This window comes from Salmo salar, unplaced genomic scaffold (assembly GCF_965601325.2).
Source record: "Salmo salar unplaced genomic scaffold, fSalSal1 ptg000129l, whole genome shotgun sequence".
Taxonomy (NCBI): domain Eukaryota; kingdom Metazoa; phylum Chordata; class Actinopteri; order Salmoniformes; family Salmonidae; genus Salmo; species Salmo salar.
The window spans coordinates 1371401-1392683 of record NW_027675318.1 but is presented as its reverse complement, the minus strand read 5'-3'; the positions used below and the strand labels follow the sequence as shown (position 1 = coordinate 1392683).

The 21283-nt window shown below is 42.8% G+C and overlaps 1 protein-coding gene across 1 annotated transcript; it reads right to left on the bottom strand.

The window, feature by feature from the left end:
- Positions 1 to 10638: 10638 nt before the first annotated feature.
- Positions 10639 to 20134, bottom strand: LOC145866077 (uncharacterized). The gene is made up of 2 exons (XM_082970940.1): positions 20107 to 20134; positions 10639 to 14382 (listed from the first exon to the last, which is right to left on the bottom strand). Exons 1-2 carry the CDS (start codon positions 20132 to 20134, stop codon positions 13250 to 13252), a joined length of 1161 nt encoding a protein of 386 aa, XP_082827066.1. The 3' UTR covers positions 10639 to 13249.
- Positions 20135 to 21283: the final 1149 nt, after the last annotated feature.

The following is a 21283-nucleotide window of genomic DNA, read 5'->3' as shown; positions in this document are numbered from 1 at the left end:
TACTAGTCAACTTTCAGTGGACACTGAGAGCAAAACTGCAACATTATGTTATAATACTTTTATTGCATCAAATGGTTGTTTTATGCAACAGAATAGAGGGTTCTTAGAACTATTGTGTCTGTGTTCTACTGAGGATGGGCCTCTGGGAGAAAACACTGACAGGAGATTTGCAATGTCTTTTGGGTGATAAAACCTAAAGAGACCGCATTCCAGAACATGAGTTAATGTTTCTGTTCTATATGGTACCAGGGAGAGATGACCTCAGGGCCAGACCCTGGTCTCTACACAAAGAGTACTGTTTTTACAGCAGATACTGTCTGCTGAGAATTATAAGTATCTTTCATACAAATCTTAACCTTGTGACCCGTTCTATACATCTATTGTTCGTCATGTAGGTTGAAAGGGGTGTATCTTGGCTGTAAAAGACCTTTGTACTTTTGTCTCGGGGCTCTCAACGAATCATCTGGGGGTGATTCATCTCTCAACGAATCATCTGGGGTTGATTCATCTCTCAATGAATCATCTGGGGGTGATTGTTCGACCAGCCATCATTATCATAGGGCACCCAATTGATTGACTTTATGTGTGTTGTATTGACCTGCTCCCTTATAAGTGAATAAAGATTTACTTTAAGAATAACTCTGACTTGTGTGATAAGTTTGTCTCAATATTAAAGAAATTCACCACATTTGGCGATGGGGATGTGAATCTTGACTTGGTGACCGCTCCTGGTGACCTGGGTAAATGGTGCACCAGAGATCCCTCTAGCTTGGGATCTCAGGGAGACCCCCACTGCGGGAACAGAACAAATGGACCCACCTTTAATCTGAGAGGCAGCGAGCCGAGTGGATACCACATCTCGAACGTAGTTTAAAAAAAGAGGTGAGTGAAACACGCAAAGTGTAGTTTTTAGAAAAGCCTCGTAGGATCTGAGTGTGTATTCCTGTGTGGAGGTGTAAACAGGGCCCAGTCAGTAGGCTCTGAGTGTGTATTGCTGTGTGGAGGTGTTAACAGGGCCGAGTCAGGAGGCTCTGAGTGTGTATTCCTGTGTGGAGGTGTAAACAGGGCCCAGTCAGAAGGCTCTGAGTGTGTATTCCTGTGTGGAGGTGTAAACAGGGCCCAGTCAGGAGGCTCTGAGTGTGTATTCAACTTGCAGACTTGTTTACGCTGCTGTGCGTTTTTGTTGCCGATCTTACTTTGATACCTGACGGTTTTTTACTTTTTCATTACCGTATATTTTTACTTTTTCCCTCACTCAACTTTTTTCCTCACTCAACTTTTTTCATTCATCCCCGGAGGTTTTATCTGGACATGGTTCGTCAGGACTTCAAACAGCCGAAGCTAAGTAACATTAACATGATGCCTTCTAATTGCAGTCGTTGTACTTATAATATACAGGAGAACGATCGCCTTACGGCAAGGATAGCTGTGCTGCAAGCCCAGCTTCAGACGCGATCGTTAGGCAAGGGTAATTTCAGTGTAGGAAAGGATGAAACAGCGTCTGTGCCACCAGTAAGTACAGATAGTAACGTTAGTATAAACCCCCTCGCACGGTCCCCGCAGCCGGACATCTTTCTCATGGCTTCTGGAGGGAAACGCTGTAGGAATGCTCAACCGGTGTCGCTTATTCAGCCGACAGAAACTTTCAACCGGTTCTCCCCATTAAGCGAGTCGGAGTCGGAGGCCGAGACTTCTCTGGTCTCTACTCCTCCCGTTGTGGGGTCTGAGACGCCGACGGCTCCCACCATTAGCTCTGACAAATTGAAAACCCTAGTCATTGGCGACTCCATTACCCGCAGTATTAGACTTAAAACTAATCATCCAGCGATCATACACTGTTTACCAGGGGGCAGGGCTACCGACGTTAAGGCTAATCTAAAGACGGTGCTGGCCAAAGCTAAAACTGGCGAGTGTAGAGAGTATAGAGATATTGTTATCCACGTCGGCACCAACGATGTTAGGATGAAACAGTCAGAGGTCACCAAGCGCAACATAGCTTCAGCGTGTAAATCAGCTAGAAAGATGTGTCGGCATCGATTAATTGTCTCTGGCCCCCTCCCAGTTAGGGGGAGTGATGAGCTCTACAGCAGAGTCTCACAACTCAATCGCTGGTTGAAAACTGTTTTCTGCCCCTCCCAAAAGATAGAATTTGTAGATAATTGGCCCTCTTTCTGGGACTCACCCACAAACAGGACCAAGCCTGGCCTGTTGAGGAGTGACGGACTCCATCCTAGCTGGAGGGGTGCTCTCATCTTATCTACGAACATAGACAGGGCTCTAACTCCTCTAGCTCCACAATGAAATAGGGTGCAGGCCAGGCAGCAGGCTGTTAGCCAGCCTGCCAGCTTAGTGGAGTCTGCCACTAGCACAGTCAGTGTAGTCAGCTCAGCTTCCCCCATTGAGACCGTGTCTGTGCCTCGATCTAGGTTGGGCAAAATTAAAAATGGCGGTGTTCGCTTTAGCAATCTCACTAGTATAAAGACCTCCTCCATTCCTGCCATTATTGAAAGAGATTGTGATACCTCACATCTCAAAATTGGGTTACTTAATGTTAGATCCCTCACTTCCAAGGCAGTTATAGTCAATGAACTAATCACTGATAATAATCTTGATGTGATTGGCCTGACTGAAACATGGCTTAAGCCTGATGAATTTACTGTGTTAAATGAGGCCTCACCCCCAGGTTACATTAGTGACCATACCCCCCGTGCATCCGGCAAAGGCGGAGGTGTTGCTAACATTTACGATAGCAAATTTCAATTTACAAAAAAAAAAACAACAATGACGTTTTCGTCTTTTGAGCTTCTAGTCATGAAATCTATGCAGCCTACTCACTCACTTTTTATAGCTACTGTTTATAGGCCTCCTGGGCCATATGCAGTGTTCCTCACTGAGTTCCCTGAATTCCTATCGGATCTTGTAGTCATAGCAGATAATATTCTAATTTTTGGTGACTTTAACATTCACATGGAAAAGTCCACAGACCCACTCCAAAAGGCTTTCGGAGCCATCATCGACTCAGTGGGTTTTGTCCAACATGTCTCTGGACCTACTCACTGCCACAGTCATACTCTGGACCTAGTTTTGTCCCATGGAATAAATGTTGTGGATCTAAATGTTTTTCCTCATAATCCTGGACTATCGGACCACCATTTTATTACGTTTGCAATTGCAACAAATAATCTGCTCAGACCCCAACCAAGGAGCATTAAAAGTCGTGCTATAAATTCTCAGACAACCCAAAGATTCCTTGATGCCCTTCCAGACTGCCTCTGCCTACCCAAGGACGTCAGAGGACAAAAATCAGTTAACCACCTAACCGAGGAACTCAATTTAACCTTGCGCAATACCCTAGATGCAGTTGCACCCCTAAAAACTAAAAACATCTGTCATAAGAAACTAGCTCCCTGGTATACAGAAAATACACGAGCTCTGAAGCAAGCTTCCAGAAAATTGGAACGGAAATGGCGCCACACCAAACTGGAAGTCTTCCGACTAGCTTGGAAAGACAGTACCGTGCAGTATCGAAGAGCCCTTACTGCTGCTCGATCATCCTATTTTTCCAACTTAATTGAGGAAAATAAGAACAATCCGAAATTTCTTTTTGATACTGTCGCAAAGCTAACTAAAAAGCAGCCTTCGCAAATGGAGGATGGCTTTCACTTCAGCAGTAATAAATTTATGAACTTCTTTGAGGAAAAGATCATGATCATTAGAAAGCAAATTACAGACTCCTCTTTAAATCTGGGTATTCCTCCAAAGCTCCATTGTCCTGAGTCTGCACAACTCTGCCAGGACCTAGGATCAAGGGAGATACTAAAGTGTTTTAGTACTATATCTCTTGACGCAATGATGAAAATAATCATGGCCTCCAAACCCTCAAGCTGCATACTGGACCCTATTCCAACTAAACTACTGAAAGAGCTGCTTCCTGTGCTTGGCCCTCCTATGTTGAACATAATAAACGGCTCTCTATCCACCGGATGTGTACCAAGCTCACTAAAAGTGGCAGTAATAAAGCCTCTCTTGAAAAAGCCGAATCTTGATCCAGAAATTATAAAAAACTATCGGCCTATATCGAATCTTCCATTCCTCTCCAAAATTTTAGAAAAAGCTGTTGCACAGCAACTGACTGCCTTCCTGAAGACAAACAATGTATACGAAACGCTTCAGTCTGGTTTTAGACCCCATCATAGCACTGAGACTGCACTTGTGAAGGTGGTAAATGACCTTTTAATGACGTCAGACCGAGGCTCTGCATCTGTCCTCGTGCTCCTAGATCTTAGTGCCGCTTTTGATACCATCGATCACCACATTCTTTTGGAGAGATTGGAAACCCAAATTGGTCTACATGGACAAGTTCTGGCCTGGTTTAGATCTTATCTGTCGGAAAGATATCAGTTTGTCTCTGTGAATGGTTTGTCCTCTGACAAATCAATTGTACATTTCGGTGTTCCTCAAGGTTCCGTTTTAGGACCACTATTGTTTTCACTATATATTTTACCTCTTGGGGATGTCATTCGAAAACATAATGTTAAATTTCACTGCTATGCAGACGACACACAGCTGTACATTTCAATGAAACATGGTGAAGCCCCAAAATTGCCCTCGCTAGAAGCCTGTGTTTCAGACATAAAGAAGTGGATGGCTGCAAACTTTCTACTTTTAAACTCGGACAAAACAGAGATGCTTGTTCTAGGTCCCAAGAAACAAAGAGATCTTCTGTTGAATCTGACAATTAATCTGGATGGTTGTACAGTCGTCTCAAATAAAACTGTGAAGGACCTCGGCGTTACTCTGGACCCTGATCTCTCTTTTGAAGAACATATCAAGACTGTTTCAAGGATAGCTTTTTTCCATCTACGTAACATTGCAAAAATCAGAAATTTTCTGTCCAAAAATGACGCAGAAAAATTAATCCATGCTTTTGTTACTTCTAGGCTGGACTACTGCAATGCTCTACTTTCCGGCTACCCGGATAAAGCACTAAATAAACTTCAGTTAGTGCTAAATACGGCTGCTAGAATCCTGACTAGAACCAAAAAATTTGATCATATTACTCCAGTGTTAGCCTCCCTACACTGGCTTCCTGTTAAGGCAAGGGCTGATTTCAAGGTTTTACTGCTAACCTACAAAGCATTACATGGGCTTGCTCCTACCTATCTTTCCGATTTGGTCCTGCCGTACATACCTACACGTACGCTACGGTCACAAGACGCAGGCCTCCTAATTGTCCCTAGAATTTCTAAGCAAACGGCTGGAGGTAGGGCTTTCTCCTATAGAGCTCCATTTTTATGGAATGGTCTGCCTACCAATGTGAGAGACGCAGACTCAGTCTCAACCTTTAAGTCTTTACTGAAGACTTATCTCTTCAGTAGGTCCTATGATTAAGTATAGTCTGGCCCAGGAGTGTGAAGGTGAACGGAAAGGCTGGAGCAACGAACCGCCCTTGCTGTCTCTGCCTTGCCGGTTCCCCTCTTTCCACTGGGATTCTCTGCCTCTAACCCTTTTACAGAGGCTGAGTCACTGGCCTACTGGTGTTCTTCCATGCCGTCCATGGGAGGGGTGCGTCACTTGAGTGGGTTGAGTCACTGACGTGGTCTTCCTGTCTGGGTTGGCGCCCCCCCCCCCCCCCCCCCCTTGGGTTGTGCCATGGCGGAGATCGTTGTGGGCTATACTCGGCCTTGTCTTAGGACGGTAAGTTGGTGGTTGGAGACATCCCTCTAGTGGTGTGGGGGCTGTGCTTTGGCAAAGTGGGTGGGGTTATATCCTGCCTGTTTGGCCCTGTCCGGGGGTATCATCGGATGGGGCCACAGTGTCTTCTGATCCCTCCTGTCTCAGCCTCCAGTATTTATGCTGCAGTAGTTTATGTGTCGGGGGGCTAGGGTCAGTCTGTTACATCTGGAGTATTTCTCTTGTCTTATCCGGTGTCCTGTGTGTATTTAAATATGCTCTCTCTAATTCTCTCTTTCTCTCTTTCTGTCTTTCTCTCGGAGGACCTGAGCCCTAGGACCATGCCTCAGGACTACCTGGTATGATGACTCCTTGCTGTCCCCAGTCCACCTGGCCGTGCTGCTGCTCCAGTTTCAACTGTTCTGCCTGCGGCTATGGAACCCTGACCTGTTCACCGGACGTGCTTGTTGCACCCTCGACAACTACTATGATTATTATTATTTGACCATGCTGGTCATTTATGAACATTTTAACATTTTAACATTTTGACCATGTTCTGTTATAATATCCACCCTGCACAGCCAGAAGAGGACTGGCCACCCCTCATAGCCTGGTTCCTCTCTAGGTTTCTTCCTAGGTTTTTGGCCTTTCTAGGGAGTTTTTCCTAGGGAGTTTTTCCTAGCCACCGTGCTTCTTTCACATGCTTTGCTTGCTGTTTGGGGTTTTAGGCTGGGTTTCTGTACAGCACTTTGAGAATATCAGCTGATGTACGAAGGGCTATATAAAAATAAATTTGATTTGATTTGATATTCCTGTGTGGAGGTGTTAACAGGGCCCAGTCAGTAGGCTCTGAGTGTGTATTCCTGTGTGGAGGTGTAAACAGGGCCCAGTCAGGAGGCTCTGAGTGTGTATTCCTGTGTGGAGGTGTAAACAGGGCCCAGTCAGTAGGCTCTGAGTGTGTATTCCTGTGTGGAGGTGTTAACAGGGCCCAGTCAGTAGGCTCTGAGTGTGTATTCCTGTGTGGAGGTGTAAACAGGGCCCAGTCAGGAGGCTCTGAGTGTGTATTCCTGTGTGGAGGTGTAAACAGGGCCCAGTCAGGAGGCTCTGAGGCTGAGTCAGCTATCTGTGTGAACTGGATGAAAACTAGAATCTGTGTTTACTAGTTAAGACCATTTATGATATAGTATAAGATAGTAAGGTGCACCTAAAATTGTTTTATATCTGGACCCCATTTTAGAATTATTGAAAGATGTAAATGTATGAGTTACATTATCCTAGGAACTAACCATGAGATAGAAATGTGAAAATATTCCTGCAGGTTAAAATATTGTTGAAAAACAACTAATTGATTAGGTATGTTTGAGAATAGCATTGTGTGACTGTGATATGAGAGTTGTGTGAATGTGGTTGAAATATGGTCATTGTCTGGGAAACTAAAGTTTATTTTTGGTTCTGCTGGGAGTATTTTTGGAGAGATGCTTCGTAGCTATGGAGAGTCCCTGAAAAAGCAAATGGAATGGTTGTCGTGACTACCTGAGAATTTCTTACGTTTTATATGGATTCTGTGAATATATTAAAATATGATGAATTGTATGTGTGTATAATATATATATGCCCTGGTAACTTCACCCCAACTTCTCTTATCCCCAGAACACATTAACTAAAGAACATAAGTGTTTTTCTGAAATTTTGGGGAAATTTAAGGGAAAATAAAAATCCAGCCGTAGCAGAGCCCCAAGTCCCATGGGGACGTCCTAGAGGGCCTGGATGTTCTCCCCATCAAAGGCCAGCGGGATTTCACTCTCATGGTGAAATGGATTTCCACCGATGTGCAGTAAAGGAGTGAAGAGCGGTGAAATCTGTGTCAACAAAAGTAAGAAAAGACTAATACACAAACAATTAACAAAGAACATAACAAATGTTCAGCTGTAGTTTTATATAAGCATGCACACCTATGTTTATGAAGAAACAGATGATTGGTGCATAGGCATACCTTGTCACGGACATAAAGGCCACTCGGGTCCTCATTGAAGAGGTAGGGCAAGAGCAGAATCGCTGCTGTGGTCTCCAGTCCTAGTAAAGTAAAGCAATGATATTACTACACTTAATAATTTTATTACAAAATACATTAGAGAAAGGGAAGGAATAAGAGCAGATACCTCTTCTGTATTGTCCTTCAGGGACTGTCAGAATAGCAGGATGATGTCCTCACCCCTGCCTCGCCTCTCTACCTCTGATAGTCCTTGAATTATCTTATTGTCTATATCCATTCCATGGACGTAATTAATTTCTGAGAAGATCTGAAAAGATCATTTGCACACATTTGTACGCTAATAGATTTCAGTTTGTATTGACTGCTATGTAGGTTAAATGTACACTTCAAATGCAGCTGTCCTACAACATATCTGTACCTTCTTCTTGATCCCAATTGCATTGTGTCCATGTTCTGTCCTATAAGAGTTTCAAAGGAAGAGAAAATGTGTCAAAGAATAGTCTTACATGCATTAAAACATATATATATTAAATAAATATTGAAAGATAAATGGCATCGACATACAATGTAATGTAAAATAGAAGAACATATTGGAGAAAGCACTAGCCAATACAGTACTGCCATACAGTAACAGTACTGCCATACAGGCATAATATCACATTTCAAGATATCTTTGTACACAAATTGTTCAATATTTTATCAGGCTGACTTGAAAGATTATACACAACATTTTGCTGCGTGGCAATACTGTGTTTGGATTCTGAAGGGCATTTATACAAAAGAGGTAGTCTAGACACTGTATTAATACCATTATGCATTTGAATCCCATCTACAGCTACCATCTAAGATATTAATTTCCCTCCACAAGGGGGCGGACATGTAACGTTTCCAAAATGGCATAGAATTGTACATGTAACGTTTCCTAAATGGGATAGTATTGTCCATGTAACGTTTCCAAATGGGATAGTATTGTACATGTAACGTTTCCAAAATGGGATAGTATTGTACATGTAACGTTTCCAAAATGGGATAGTATTGTACATGTAACGTTTCCAAAATGGGATAGTATTGTACATGTAACGTTTCCAAAATGGGATAGTATTGTACATGTAACGTTTCCTAAATGGGATAGTATTGTCCATGTAACGTTTCCAAATGGGATAGTATTGTACATGTAACGTTTCCAAAATGGGATAGTATTGTACATGTAATGTATCCAAAATGGGATAGTATTGTCCATGTAACGTTCTGCCCCCTTGTGAGTTAATAGTATTGCATGCTGTAGCAGGCTATATAAAGAGGAAGACCTCCATTGACGATTCAGTTCGTTGTAACATCTCGTCTGGACAGGTCACCGTCCTTATTATAGGACATAACGTTAGCTAGCTAGCTAACGGTACTATACTGTAGCTCAGGTGGCTGTTTTTCATTGACCAAGAACCCTACGGTTCTTAGGGGATCTGAGAACAACTCCAGTTGAACCCTTCATTTTTAGAGTGTAGTCGGCTCTATTTACTCTCAGATTCAAACATGATGATTAGTATCAACGATCAAGTCAGCTTCTGCTGCTCCAATACAGTATGAGGTGAGACGGTGAACTGATGTTGAATCATAATGATTAAGATAATTAAAATGAATTTGTGAAACGGTTAAAAAAATTGTATATGGCATATTAAATATATGACTCTATTGTTATCATATAGAAACATCATGGAATATTGTACATCATATTAAATATATTACTCTATTGTTATCATATAGAAACATCATGGAATATTGTACATTATATGACCATCAACATACATTATTGTTTCATTCAATTTCACATAATAAGGATATTTAATATTTTCAAGTTCAGAAGTCAGAACCCATCACCTGCTATGTAAAAGAGAGAGAAGAATGCACAATGGTCAATGCTATCTGGGATCCTTGGGACATCCCTACCCTAAACCCTAACCTTAACCCCTACCTTAACCATTTTAAATGTCAACTTCAACGGGCTAGGGACGTCCCAAGGATGTATCTCTACCTGAAAATACATGATCTAAGTGATTGATAGTTGGTATTCAGCAGTCATAAAGCCTTATTTACTTTAATGAACTACTAAAATAGTGATTTAGTCAGACAGCATAGACAGCAGCTCTACACTTTATTGACTGACTGATCCATTCATCCTTCCATCCCTCCTCAGCCTTCCTCTCCTCTGAAGACCCAGTGAGGGTGGAGCTCAGTCAGAGAGCTGTTGAGGGACTGGTTAGGAAGAACACTTCTACAGCCAGAGAGGTGAGAGGTCACACATGGTTTAGATGGTAAATATTTATGTCCCCTTAGCGGTTCATCACATCAGCAAAAGGGAATATGTTCCATCATCTATGTTTATTTACATTAGTACAAATTGTCCACTGACATTGGTGGAATTTCTCACCCATTTGGGCTGTATGAAAGTTCATTTTCCCCTCAGACACACACATTTGTTCTTTGATATTATGAAGGTAATTTGTGTCAAATGTACTTTTCCCCTCATTCACCCCATCTCTTTACATTGCTGATGCATAATCAGTGGCCTGACTGTGTCAAAGGCCCATCCTGGTAGATCTGAACCTAATGCAGCTTGGAGTGATCGGATGACAGAAGTCACATTTAGGTGCCAGGTGTAACTGAGGCCATAGATGCTCCATATCCATTACTTGAGTGTTTTGTATAATATGACTAAATGTGTTTTTGTGTTGCAGGGTGTCGTGTCTTTGGGGTACGATTAAACTGAAGACATGTTTATCAATTAACTCCCTGTAATTATTATCACGCGATTAAACTGATTAATCGTTTAATTGTAATTAACTAGGAAATCGGGGCACCAAGGAAAATATTCAGATTACAAAGTTATAACTTTCCTATATTATAACATTATATATTATAGTATAGGCCGATTATCTTCTGGTTTAAATGGTGTATTTTACCTCGCGTCCAGTCTCATTCCAAACGTCGTAAATTGTTGTATCTGCACGAACCCAGTCTTTACTAAAATCATCCATACATCAATTGTCTTAAAATCATTTATTTACTAAACTAAGTAATTCACAGAAAGTATACAAACAGTAATTATCATCACAAAGAATTGGTAGAGTAATGTGCTTTAGTGGTCTAAACAGGCCTGGCGGCCTGTTGAACAAAGGGTCATAAACGGTCAGCTGAGGAGACACACAGAGTTCATTAATATTAACAATTGATATGCTAATCCTTTGTACATGAACGCTCACTCATTCGGGAACAACTGCAATCAATATATATTTACGCTCACTGTGTCGTCGGGATCCTTGTTGAAGAGTCGTTCTGTTGGAGAGTTTTGTCTCTCTCTCTCGGTTAGAATGGATCTTTCAAAGCGACATTCATTAATGTCGTCATAGAATAGATGTTTCGTCGGTCTTCGCGTTCAATGATATAATTTCTAGCTGCAGACTAATAATTAATATCAAAGACTTGTTCTTATTCTGTTGGTCTCGATAGTCTAAAAGTTCACTTTCAGTAGAGTACTTGGATGGTCAAACCTATTGGCCAACTCGCAATGGAGGCCTGGTCTGGAGAAAAGTAAATCAGGGTGGGTTTTATAGTGACATAGAACAGCTTGTCACATGACGCCTGGTCCTGTCTGTGTCCCTGGGGGGCGTGCCGATGACTGAGTTAAGCTTGGTACAGGAATACAATTCTATCACATTAACATCAGTACATAGCATCTCAATGTATTACAAAAGCTTTATCCTTATTAATACATTCTATACAACCATGTGGATGCAAGTCTCATCGCTGAGGCTATTATATAAACAGTTTTATGGTAATATGGCTATGTTGTCTCTTCTGAGTATCACAAAATTGTACCAAGCGGACCAGTTCGTAGCTGGATTCTTCACCAATCTTCCATACCTTCTCCAGAACACAAATGTCGCTTGGCTCCCCAATTCTGTGAGTTGGAAGAATTTCCTGTGTCTCTCTATGGGCCATGTGGCAAGAGATTCTCCTCAGAGTTTTTACAACCCTTTCACACAGGGCCTGGGTGGGGTAAGGTAGGTTGGGGGATGGTGTAAGGGGGGAGGGGGTCAACTGTCCTCCCTGTACTCAAAGAGGCCAACGTCATGACAAGGGGCAGTCAGAAATGGAACAGCAAGGCCACAGAACATGACATAAGCAGAGCTATGGGAGACCACCTCAAGCCCCTGGTAGAGCCGGGGGTGGTGTTTACCACTCCACCACGCCTTCAGCAGGCTGGAAAAGTTGGATTGATACCGTTTTTCGGACCAAGAGTCTGTTGCTTGGTCAGTCATTGGGTTCATTCAATAGTTATTTATACAGCACATGTCAGACATGGATGCAACACAATGGCTTCACAGGAAAAAACTATGAAAATTAAACTGAAATATTTAGTACACAAATATGAGGATAAAAAACAATAATAACAACTGAAAGATGAATGAGCATTGTAAGGAAATGCCATTGATTAAAATATCAACAATATGATGCAATATCCAACCCAAAATATAACTTGTTTTTAGGAGGGGCTCTGAAAGACACTATGGGGGTGTCCACTGGAAGTTGACTAGTAACAACAACTGGGACATAAAAGACACCCACCATGAGACCCACTAAATCTGCCCAAGAAGAGGAAAACAAAAGAAAAACCCACACCAAACTTAAAGACAGGAAGCAAACCAAAAAGGTGGAGCAACTAAAGGTGTTGACTCTCCACATGTATCAAGACAACTGGAGCACTGGGCCAGACACTCTTAAATAGAACCTGGACCAGCTCAGGTGAAACACCTTCCCACTAATGAGATGGACAAGCCAGCACAGGTGTAACACATACTGACTAACGAGGTGACACCAATCAGTGCACCCAAGACACATTTCAGTTGAATGTATTCAGTTGTACAATCAATCAATCAAATGTATTTATAAAGCCCTTCTTACATCAGCTGATATCTCAATGTGCTGTACAGAAACCCAGCCTAAAACCCCAAACAGCAAGCAATGCAGGCGTAGAAGCACGGTGGCTAGGAAAAACTCCCTAGAAAGGCCAAAACCAAGGAAGAAACCAGGCTATGAGGGGTGGCCAGTCCTCTTCTGGCTGTGCCGGATGGAGATTATAACTGAACATGGCCAAGATGTTCAAATGTTCATAGATGACCAGCAGGGTCAAATAATAATAATCACAGTGGTTGTCGAGGGTGCAACAGGTCAGCACCTCAGGAGTAAATGTCAGTTGGCTTTTCATAGCCGATCATTCAGAGTATCTCTACAACTTCCATTTCACGTAATCATCTACAAAGCTTCACCTTCTACAATATAAACATGGTGTCTACTGGCTACACGTATTTCTAAATAATAATATACAATCATACTTTTTTATCCTTTCTCTTTCTATAGAATCCTAAAACTCACTAGCTTCTAGAACTCTCGTCCCCTTGGAACGAGCCCAAACAAAACTCATCTCCAATACATTTATTGTATATATACAATACAGTGTGTTCTCTGGTGTAATGTCAGCTGGCTAGATTGACCAAAACTCTTCCCACATTGATCACAGCTATAAGATTACTCCCCTGTGTGTGTTCTCTGGTGCACTGTCAGATTGCCAGATTGACAAAAACTCTTCCCACATTGACCACAACTATAAGGTTTCTCTCCTGTGTGTGTTCTCTGGTGTAATGTCAGCTGGCTAGATTGACCAAAACTCTTCCCACATTGACCACAGCTATAAGGTTTCTCTCCTGTGTGTATTCTCTGGTGTAAAGTCAGCTGGCTAGATGTAGTAAAACTCTTCCCACATTGATTACAGCTATAAGGTTTCTCTCCTGTGTGTATTCTCCGGTGTAAAGTCAGAGAGCCAGATGTAGTAAAACTATTCCCACACTGATCACAGCTGTAAGGTTTCTCTCCTGTGTGTATTCTCTGGTGTTGAGTCAGATGGCAAGATCGACCAAAACTCTTCCCACATTGATCACAGATATAAGATTTCTCTCCTGTGTGTGTTCTCTGGTGTAGATTCAGAGAGCCAGATGTAGTATAACTCATCCCACATTGATCACAGCTGTAAGGTTTCTCTCCTGTGTGTGTTCTCTGGTGCACTGTCAGCTGTCCAGAATGACCAAAACTCTTCCCACATTGACCACAGCTATAAGGTTTCTCTCCTGTGTGTATTCTCTGGTGCACTGTCAGCTCTCTAGATTGACCAAAACTCTTCCCACATTGATCACAGCTATAAGGTTTCTCTCCTGTGTGTATTCTCTGGTGTTGAGTCAGATGGCAAGATTGGCCAAAACTCTTCCCACATTGATCACAGCTATAAGGTTTCTCTCCTGTGTGTATTCTCTGGTGTTGAGTCAGATGGCAAGATTGACCAAAACTCTTCCCACATTGATCACAGCTATAAGGTTTCTCTCCTGTGTGTGTTCTCTGGTGTAGATTCAGAGAGCCAGATGAAGTAAAACTCTTCCCACATTGATCACAGCTGTAAGGTTTCTCTCCTGTGTGTGTTCTCTGATGAATTTTAATGCCTGAGGAGGTGAATCTCTTCCCACAGTCAGAGCAGCAGTGAGTTCTCTTCCCTGTGGGTCTTTGCAGGTGTTTATTGAGGTGTTCTGATCTGGAGAGACTCTTCTCTGCCTCTTCAGCATCACGAGGTTGTTGAGGCTCCCCAGAGGATCCACGATAGTCACGTCTCTCTCCTGTGTGAACAACAAAGTCAGACAGATGGTTAAAGGCCCACAACAGCGGAAATCCACTGTAAAAGGTGATGCCAACAGTGGAGCCATGATGTTGTACAACAATTGACGTCTGTAATGAATGTTAAAATTATTTGACAATTGTCTTAAAATGAGTAGGAATAGTCATATTTTGTCTTCTTTTCACATTAGTAGTGACATCGATGATTGTAGGCTAGAAATAAGTTATTCATGTTGTTGAAACTCTAAGCAGTGTGCCAGACGACTAATTGGTCTCCAATATAGGCCCCTTTCTGTGTTTGCTAAAATTGCAGCACGAGGGCAATTTGATTGCAGAAACTCCTCCCTGCTAATGAAGAAACCGATAGTTATGGATGTAGTATATCTGCCAGGAGCAAAAATGGTGAGCAAAGATTTTAGTTTTTCACAATGTATTCTGAATGTGAATGGGGGAGACTCAGGGGAGTAACCTCCATTTCCAGGTTGCTTATGAGTACATTTCACACTACTTTGGATTATAATTGTAAGGCTCATTTGAATGTCCTGTTTAATATAATATTTGCAACAGTATTATGAATTGTGTGTAATTATTGAAGAACCGTGTTAATGACAGTATCCATTTGGGTGTTGTCAATAAAGTTAAGATTTTATTTTTTATTTCACCTTTATTTAACCAGGTAGGCCAGTCGAGAACAAGTTCTCATTTACAACTGCGACCTGGCCAAGATAAAGCAAAGCAGTGCGACAAAAACACAACAGAGTTACACATGGGATAAACAAACGAACAGTCAATAACACAATAGAAAAATCTGGACTACGGAGGAAAAGCAATAAATAGGCCATAGTAGCGAAGTAATTACAATTTAACACTGAAGTGATGGATGTGCAGATGATGATGTGCAAGTAGAAATACTGGTGTGCAAAAGAGCAGAGAAAGTAAATAAAAACATGGGGATGAGGTAGGCAGTTGGATGGGCTATTTACAGATGGGCTGTGTACAGCTGCAGCGATCGGTAAGCTGCTCAGATAGCTGATGCTTAAAGTTAGTGAGGGAGATATAAGTCTCCAACTTCAGAAATTTTTGCAATTCGTTCCAGTGATTGGCAGCAGAGAACTGGAAAGAAATGTGTCCAAAGTAGGTGTTGGCTTTGGGGATGACCAGTGAGATATACCTGCTGGAGCGCGTGCTATGGGTGGGTGTTGCTATGGTGACCAGTGAGCTGAGTTAAGGCGGCCTAGCAAAGACTTATAGATGACCTGGAGCCAGTGGGTTTGGCGACGAATATGTAGCGAGGGCCAGCTGACGAGAGCATACAGGTCCTAGTGGTGGGTGGTATATGGGGCTTTGGTGACAAAACGGATGGCACTGTGATAGACTGCATCCAGTTTGCTGAGTAGAGTGTTGGAGGCTATTTTGAAAATGACATCGCCAAAGTCAAGGATCGGTAGGATAGTCAGTTTTACGAGGGTATGTTTGGCAGCGTGAGTGAAAGAGGCTTTGTTGCGAAATAGGAAGCCGATTCTAGATTACATTTTGGATTGGAAATGCTTAATATTAGCCTGGAAGGAGAGTTTACAGTCTAGCAAGACACCTAGGTATTTATAGTTGTCCACATATTCTAAGTCAGAAACGTCCAGAGTAGTGATGCTGGATGGGCGGGTGCAGGCAGCGATCGGTTGAAGAGCATACATTTAGTTCTACTAGCGTTTAAGAGCAGTTGGAGGCCATGGAAGGAGTGTTGTATGGCATTGAAGCTCGTTTGGAGGTTTGCAAACACAGTGTAAACAGAATGGGCCAGATGTAAACAGAATGGTGTCTTCTGCGTAGAGGTTGATCAAAGAATCACCCGCAGCAAGAGCAACATCATTGGTATATACAGAGAAAAGAGTCGGTCCGAGAATTGAACCCTGTGGTACTCCCATAGAGACTGCCAGAGGTCCGGACAACAGGCCCTCCGATTTGACACACTGAACTCTGTCTGAGAAGTAGCTGGTGAACCAGGGGAGTCAGTCATTTGAGAAACCAAGGCTATTGAGTCTGCCGATAAGAATACGGTGATTGACAGAGTCGAAAGCCTTGGCCAGGTTGATGAAGACGGCTGCACAGTACTGTCTTTTATCGATGGCGGTTATGATATCATTTAGTACCTTGAGCGTGGCTGAGGTGCACCTGTGACTAGCTCGGAAACTGGATTGCACAGCGGAGAAGGTACGATGGGATTCAAAATGGTCAGTGATCTGTTTGTTAACCTCTTATGGCTAGGGGACAGTATTTTCACGGCTGGATAAAAAACGTACCCGATTTAATCTGATTATTAGTCCTGCCCAGAAACTAGAATATGCGTATAATTATTAGCTTTGGATAGAAAACACTCCAAAGTTTCTAAAACTGTTTGAATGGTGTCTGTGAGTATAACAGAACTCATTTGGCAGGCCAAAACGTGAGAAGATTCTGTACAGGAAGTACCCTGTCTGACCATTTCTTGAACTTGTTTGCCATCTCTATCCATTACAAATGATCTCTGCTCTAACGTGACACTTCCTACGGCTCACATGGTCTCTCAGAAGGCGGCAAAAAGCTGAATGACGTAATTCAAAGCCCTGGCTGAAACACACGAGCGCTTTTGCTAAGTGGTCTATCAGAGGACAAAGGGCTTAGGCGCGAGCACTGGCCGCCCCCGCCTTTCTGTTTTTCCCTCCGTTTACAGTCACGCAGATTCCCGGTCGGAATATTATCGCTTTTCTATGAGATAAATTGCATAAAAATTGATTTTAAACAGCGGTTGACATGCTTCGAAGTACGGTAATGGAATATTTAGAATTTTTTTGTCACGAAATGCGCCATGCGCGGGACCCTGATTTACCATTCGGATAGTGTCTAGAACGCACCAACAAAACGCCGCTGTTGGACATAACAATGGATTATTTGGGACCAAACCAACATTTGTTATTGAAGTAGAAGTCCTGGGAGTGCATTCTGACGAAGAACAGGAAAGGTAAGACCATTTTTATTATAGTAAATCTGATTTTGGTGAAGGCTAAACTTGCCGGGTGTCTAAATAGCTAGCCCTGTGATGGCCGGGCTATGTACTTAGAATATTGCAAAATGTGCTTTCACCAAAAAGCTATTTTAAAATCGGACATATCGAGTGCATAGAGGAGTTCTGTATCTATAATTCTTAAAATAATTGTAATGCTTTTTGTGAACGTTTATTGTGAGTAATTTAGTAAATTGTTAGTAAATTCCCCGGAAGTTTGCTAGTTTGCTAGTTCTGAACGTCACATGCTAATGTAAAAAGCTGGTTTTTGATATAAATATGAACTTGATTGAACAAAACATGCATGTATTGTATAACATAATGTCCTAGGTGTGTCATCTGATGAAGATCATCAAAGGTTAGTGCTGCATTTAGCTGTCTTCTGGGTTTTTGTGACATTATATGCTAGCTTGAAAAATGGGTGTCTGATTATTTCTGGCTGGGTACTCTGCTGACATAATCTAATGTTTTGCTTTCGCTGTAAAGCCTTTTTGAAATCGGACAGTGTGGTTAGATTAACGAGAGTCTTGTCTTTAAAAAGGTGTAAAATAGTCATATGTTTGAAAAATGGAAGTTTTCGGATTTTAGAGGAATTTGTATTTCGCGCCACGCCCATCATTGGATATTGGAGCAGGTGTTCCGCTAGCGGAACGTCTAGATGTAAGAGGTTAACTTGACTTTCGAAGACTTTAGAAAGGCAGGGCAGGATGGATATAGGTCAGTAACAGTTTGGGTCTAGAGTGTCACCCCCTTTGAAGAGGGGGATGACCGCGGAAGCGTTCCAATCTTTATGAATCTCGGACGATACGAAAGAGAGGTTGAAAAGACTAGTAATAGGGGTTGCCACAATGGCGGCGGATAATTTTAGAAAGAGAGGGTCCAGATTATCAAGCCCAGCTGATTTGTACGGGTCCAAGTTTTGCAACTCTTTCAGAACATCAGCTATCTGAATTTGGGTGAAGGAGAAGCAGGGGAGGCTTGGGGAAGTAGCTGCGGGGGGTGGGGAGCTGTTAGTGCAGTACGGCACAGGATGTTTTTGTGCTGGTCGAGTGGCAGTCAGGTCTGGAGTGAACCAAGGGCTATATCTGTTCTTAGTTCTACATTTTTTGAAAGGGGCATGCTTATTTAAGGTGGTGAGGAAATTATAATTAAAGAACAAGCAGGCATCCTCTACTGACGGGATGAGGTCAATATCCTTCCAGGAGACCAGGGCCAGGTTGATTAGGAAGGCCTGCTTGCAGAAGTGTTTTAGGGAGCGTTTGACAGTGATGAGGGGTGGTCGTTTGACCACGGACCCATAACGGATGCAGGCAATGAGGCATTGATCACTGAGATCCTGACTGAAAACAGCAGAGGTGTATTTGGAGGGCAAGTTGGTCAGGATAATATCTATGAGGGTGCCCATGTTTATGGATTTAGGGTTGTACCTGGTAGGTTCTTTGATTATCTGTGTGAGATTGAGGGCATCTAGCTTGGATTGTAGGATGGCCAGGGGTGTTAAGGATATGCCAGTTTAGGTCACCTAACAGAACGAATGCTGAAGATAGATGGGGGGCAATCAATTCACATATGGTGTCCAGGGTACAGCTGGGTACAGCTGGGAGCTAATTTTTTTAATTAGAAGCTCGAACTGTTTGGGCATAGACCTGGAAAGTATGATAGAACTCTGCAGGCCATCTCTGCAGTAGATTGCAACTCCTCCCCCTTTGGCAGTTCTATCTTGACGGAAAATGTTGTAGCTGGGAAATGGAAATTTCAGAATTTTTGGTGGCCTTCCAAAGCCAGGATTCAGACACGGCAAAGACATCAAGGTTGGTGGAGTGTGCTAAAGCAGTGAGTAAAACAAACTTAGGGAGGAGGCTTCTTATGTTAACATGCATGAAAACAAGGCTTCTACGGTTACAGAAGTCAACAAATGAGAGCGCCTGGGGGCACACAGGGCCTGGGTTAACCTCTTCATCACCCGAGGAACAGAGGAGTAGGATGAGGGTACGGCTAAAGGCTATCAGAACTGGTCATCTAGTGCGTTGTGAACAGAGAATAAAAGGAGCAGAATTCTGGGCGTGGTAGGATAGATTCAAGGCATAATGTACAGACAGGGGTATGGTAGGGTGCGGGTACAGTGGAGGTAAACCTAGGCGTTGAGTGATGATAAGAGAGGTTGCATCTCTGGAGGCACCAGTTACGCTAGGTGAGGTCACCGCATGTGTGGGAGGTCGGACAAAAGAGCTCTCTGAGGCATGTTGAGAGGGACTAGGGGCTCCGCAGTAAAATAAAACAATGATAACTACCCTAAACAACAGTATACAAGGCATATTGACATTAGAGAGACAAAGCAAGGCATAAAGCAATCACAGGTGTTGATTGGGATAGCTAGCTAAGACAACAACGGGTAAGACAACAGTTAATCAGCTAAGACAACAACAACAGGTAAAGTGTCGATGAATGGGCAGAGAGGGTCAGTTAACTACACACAGGGCCTGAGTTCGAGGCTGGGGCCGACGGATAAACAAAACAGAGTACCGTGATTAATGAACAGTCCAGCAGGGATCAGCTATGTAGCCAAGTGATCATAGGGTCCAGTGAACAGCAATATATGAACCAGGGAAGCCGTTAGGTAGTCGTTACTATGCTAGCCGGGAGACGCGCCTGGCTTGAGGCTAACTGGTGCTAGCTTCGGGACACCGACGTCTGGCAAAGGCCAGTTGAGGGCACATCGGACGGAATTACGTTGGCAGACCAGTCGTGATGGATCGTCGGGGCTCCATGTCAACAAAGGGTCCAGGCCAATTGGCAAAAGAGGTATTGTAGCTGGAGTAATTTTGTTTGCTAGCCGGGAGATGCACCTGGCTCAAGGCTAACTGGTGATAGCTTCGGGACAAGGGTGTTAGCCACTATAGCCACTCCGGTGCAAAGGTCCAGAGCTTACGGCAGGAATCCGGTGATGTAGTGGCTTCTAGTTGTGTTAGTGAAGAGTCCAGGAGGCATCAGCTGTGTAGCCGAGTGATCATAGAGTCCACTGAGCAGGCTGGGAGATGGGCTGGGCCACTCGGTAGCAGCTAGCTAGCTGCGATTATCCGGTGTAATGGTCCGCTAGCAGTGGCTAACAAGGACTAAATAGCTAGTAGCTAATTAGCTGGTTAGCTTCTGATGGCTAGCTTCTGATGGAGGTTCTAGCTATAAGGTCTAAAAAAATAGCAGATCCGTATCACATTGGGTGAGGCGGGTTGCCAGAAGTAATATTTAATTTAAAAATGGAAAAAGAGATTGAAATATATTGCAATATACATTTGAAGTCGGAAGTTTTCATAAACCTTAGCCAAATACATTTAAACTACATCTTTCACAATTCCTGACATTTAATCCTAGTAAATATTCCCTGTCTTAGCTCAGTTAGGTTCACCACTTTATTTTAAGAATGTGTAATGTCAGAATAATAGTAGAGAATTATTTATTTCAGGTTTTATTTCTTTCATCACATTCCCAGTGGGTGAGAAGTAGGAAATACATTCAATTAGTATTTGGTAGCATTGCCTTTAAATTGTTTAACTTGGGTCAAACGTTTTGGGTAGCCTTCCACAAGCTTCCCACAATAAGTTGGGTGAATTTTGGCCCATTCCTCCTGACAGAGCTGGTGTAACTGAGTCAGAATGTAGGCCTTATAGCTCGCACACACTTTTTCAGTTCTGCCCACAAATTTTCTATAGGGTTGAGGTCAGGACTTTGTGATGGTCACTCCAATACCTTGACTTTGTTGTCCTTAAGCCATTTTGCCTCAACTTTGGAAGTATGCTTGGGGTCATTGTCCATCTGGATGAATCATTTTCGACCAAGATTTAACTTCCTGACTGATGTCTTGAGATGTT

What these genes read in the sequence shown, in the direction of transcription:
- LOC145866077 (XM_082970940.1), bottom strand. Translation starts at nt 20,134, where the DNA reads ATGTGCCCTCAACTGGCCTTTGCCAGAC. An exon ending in TCAACTGGCCTTTGCCAGAC is followed by an intron (nt 14,383 to 20,106) that starts GTCGGTGTCCCG and finishes TTGTTCACACAG; the next exon opens with GAGAGAGACGTGACTATCGT.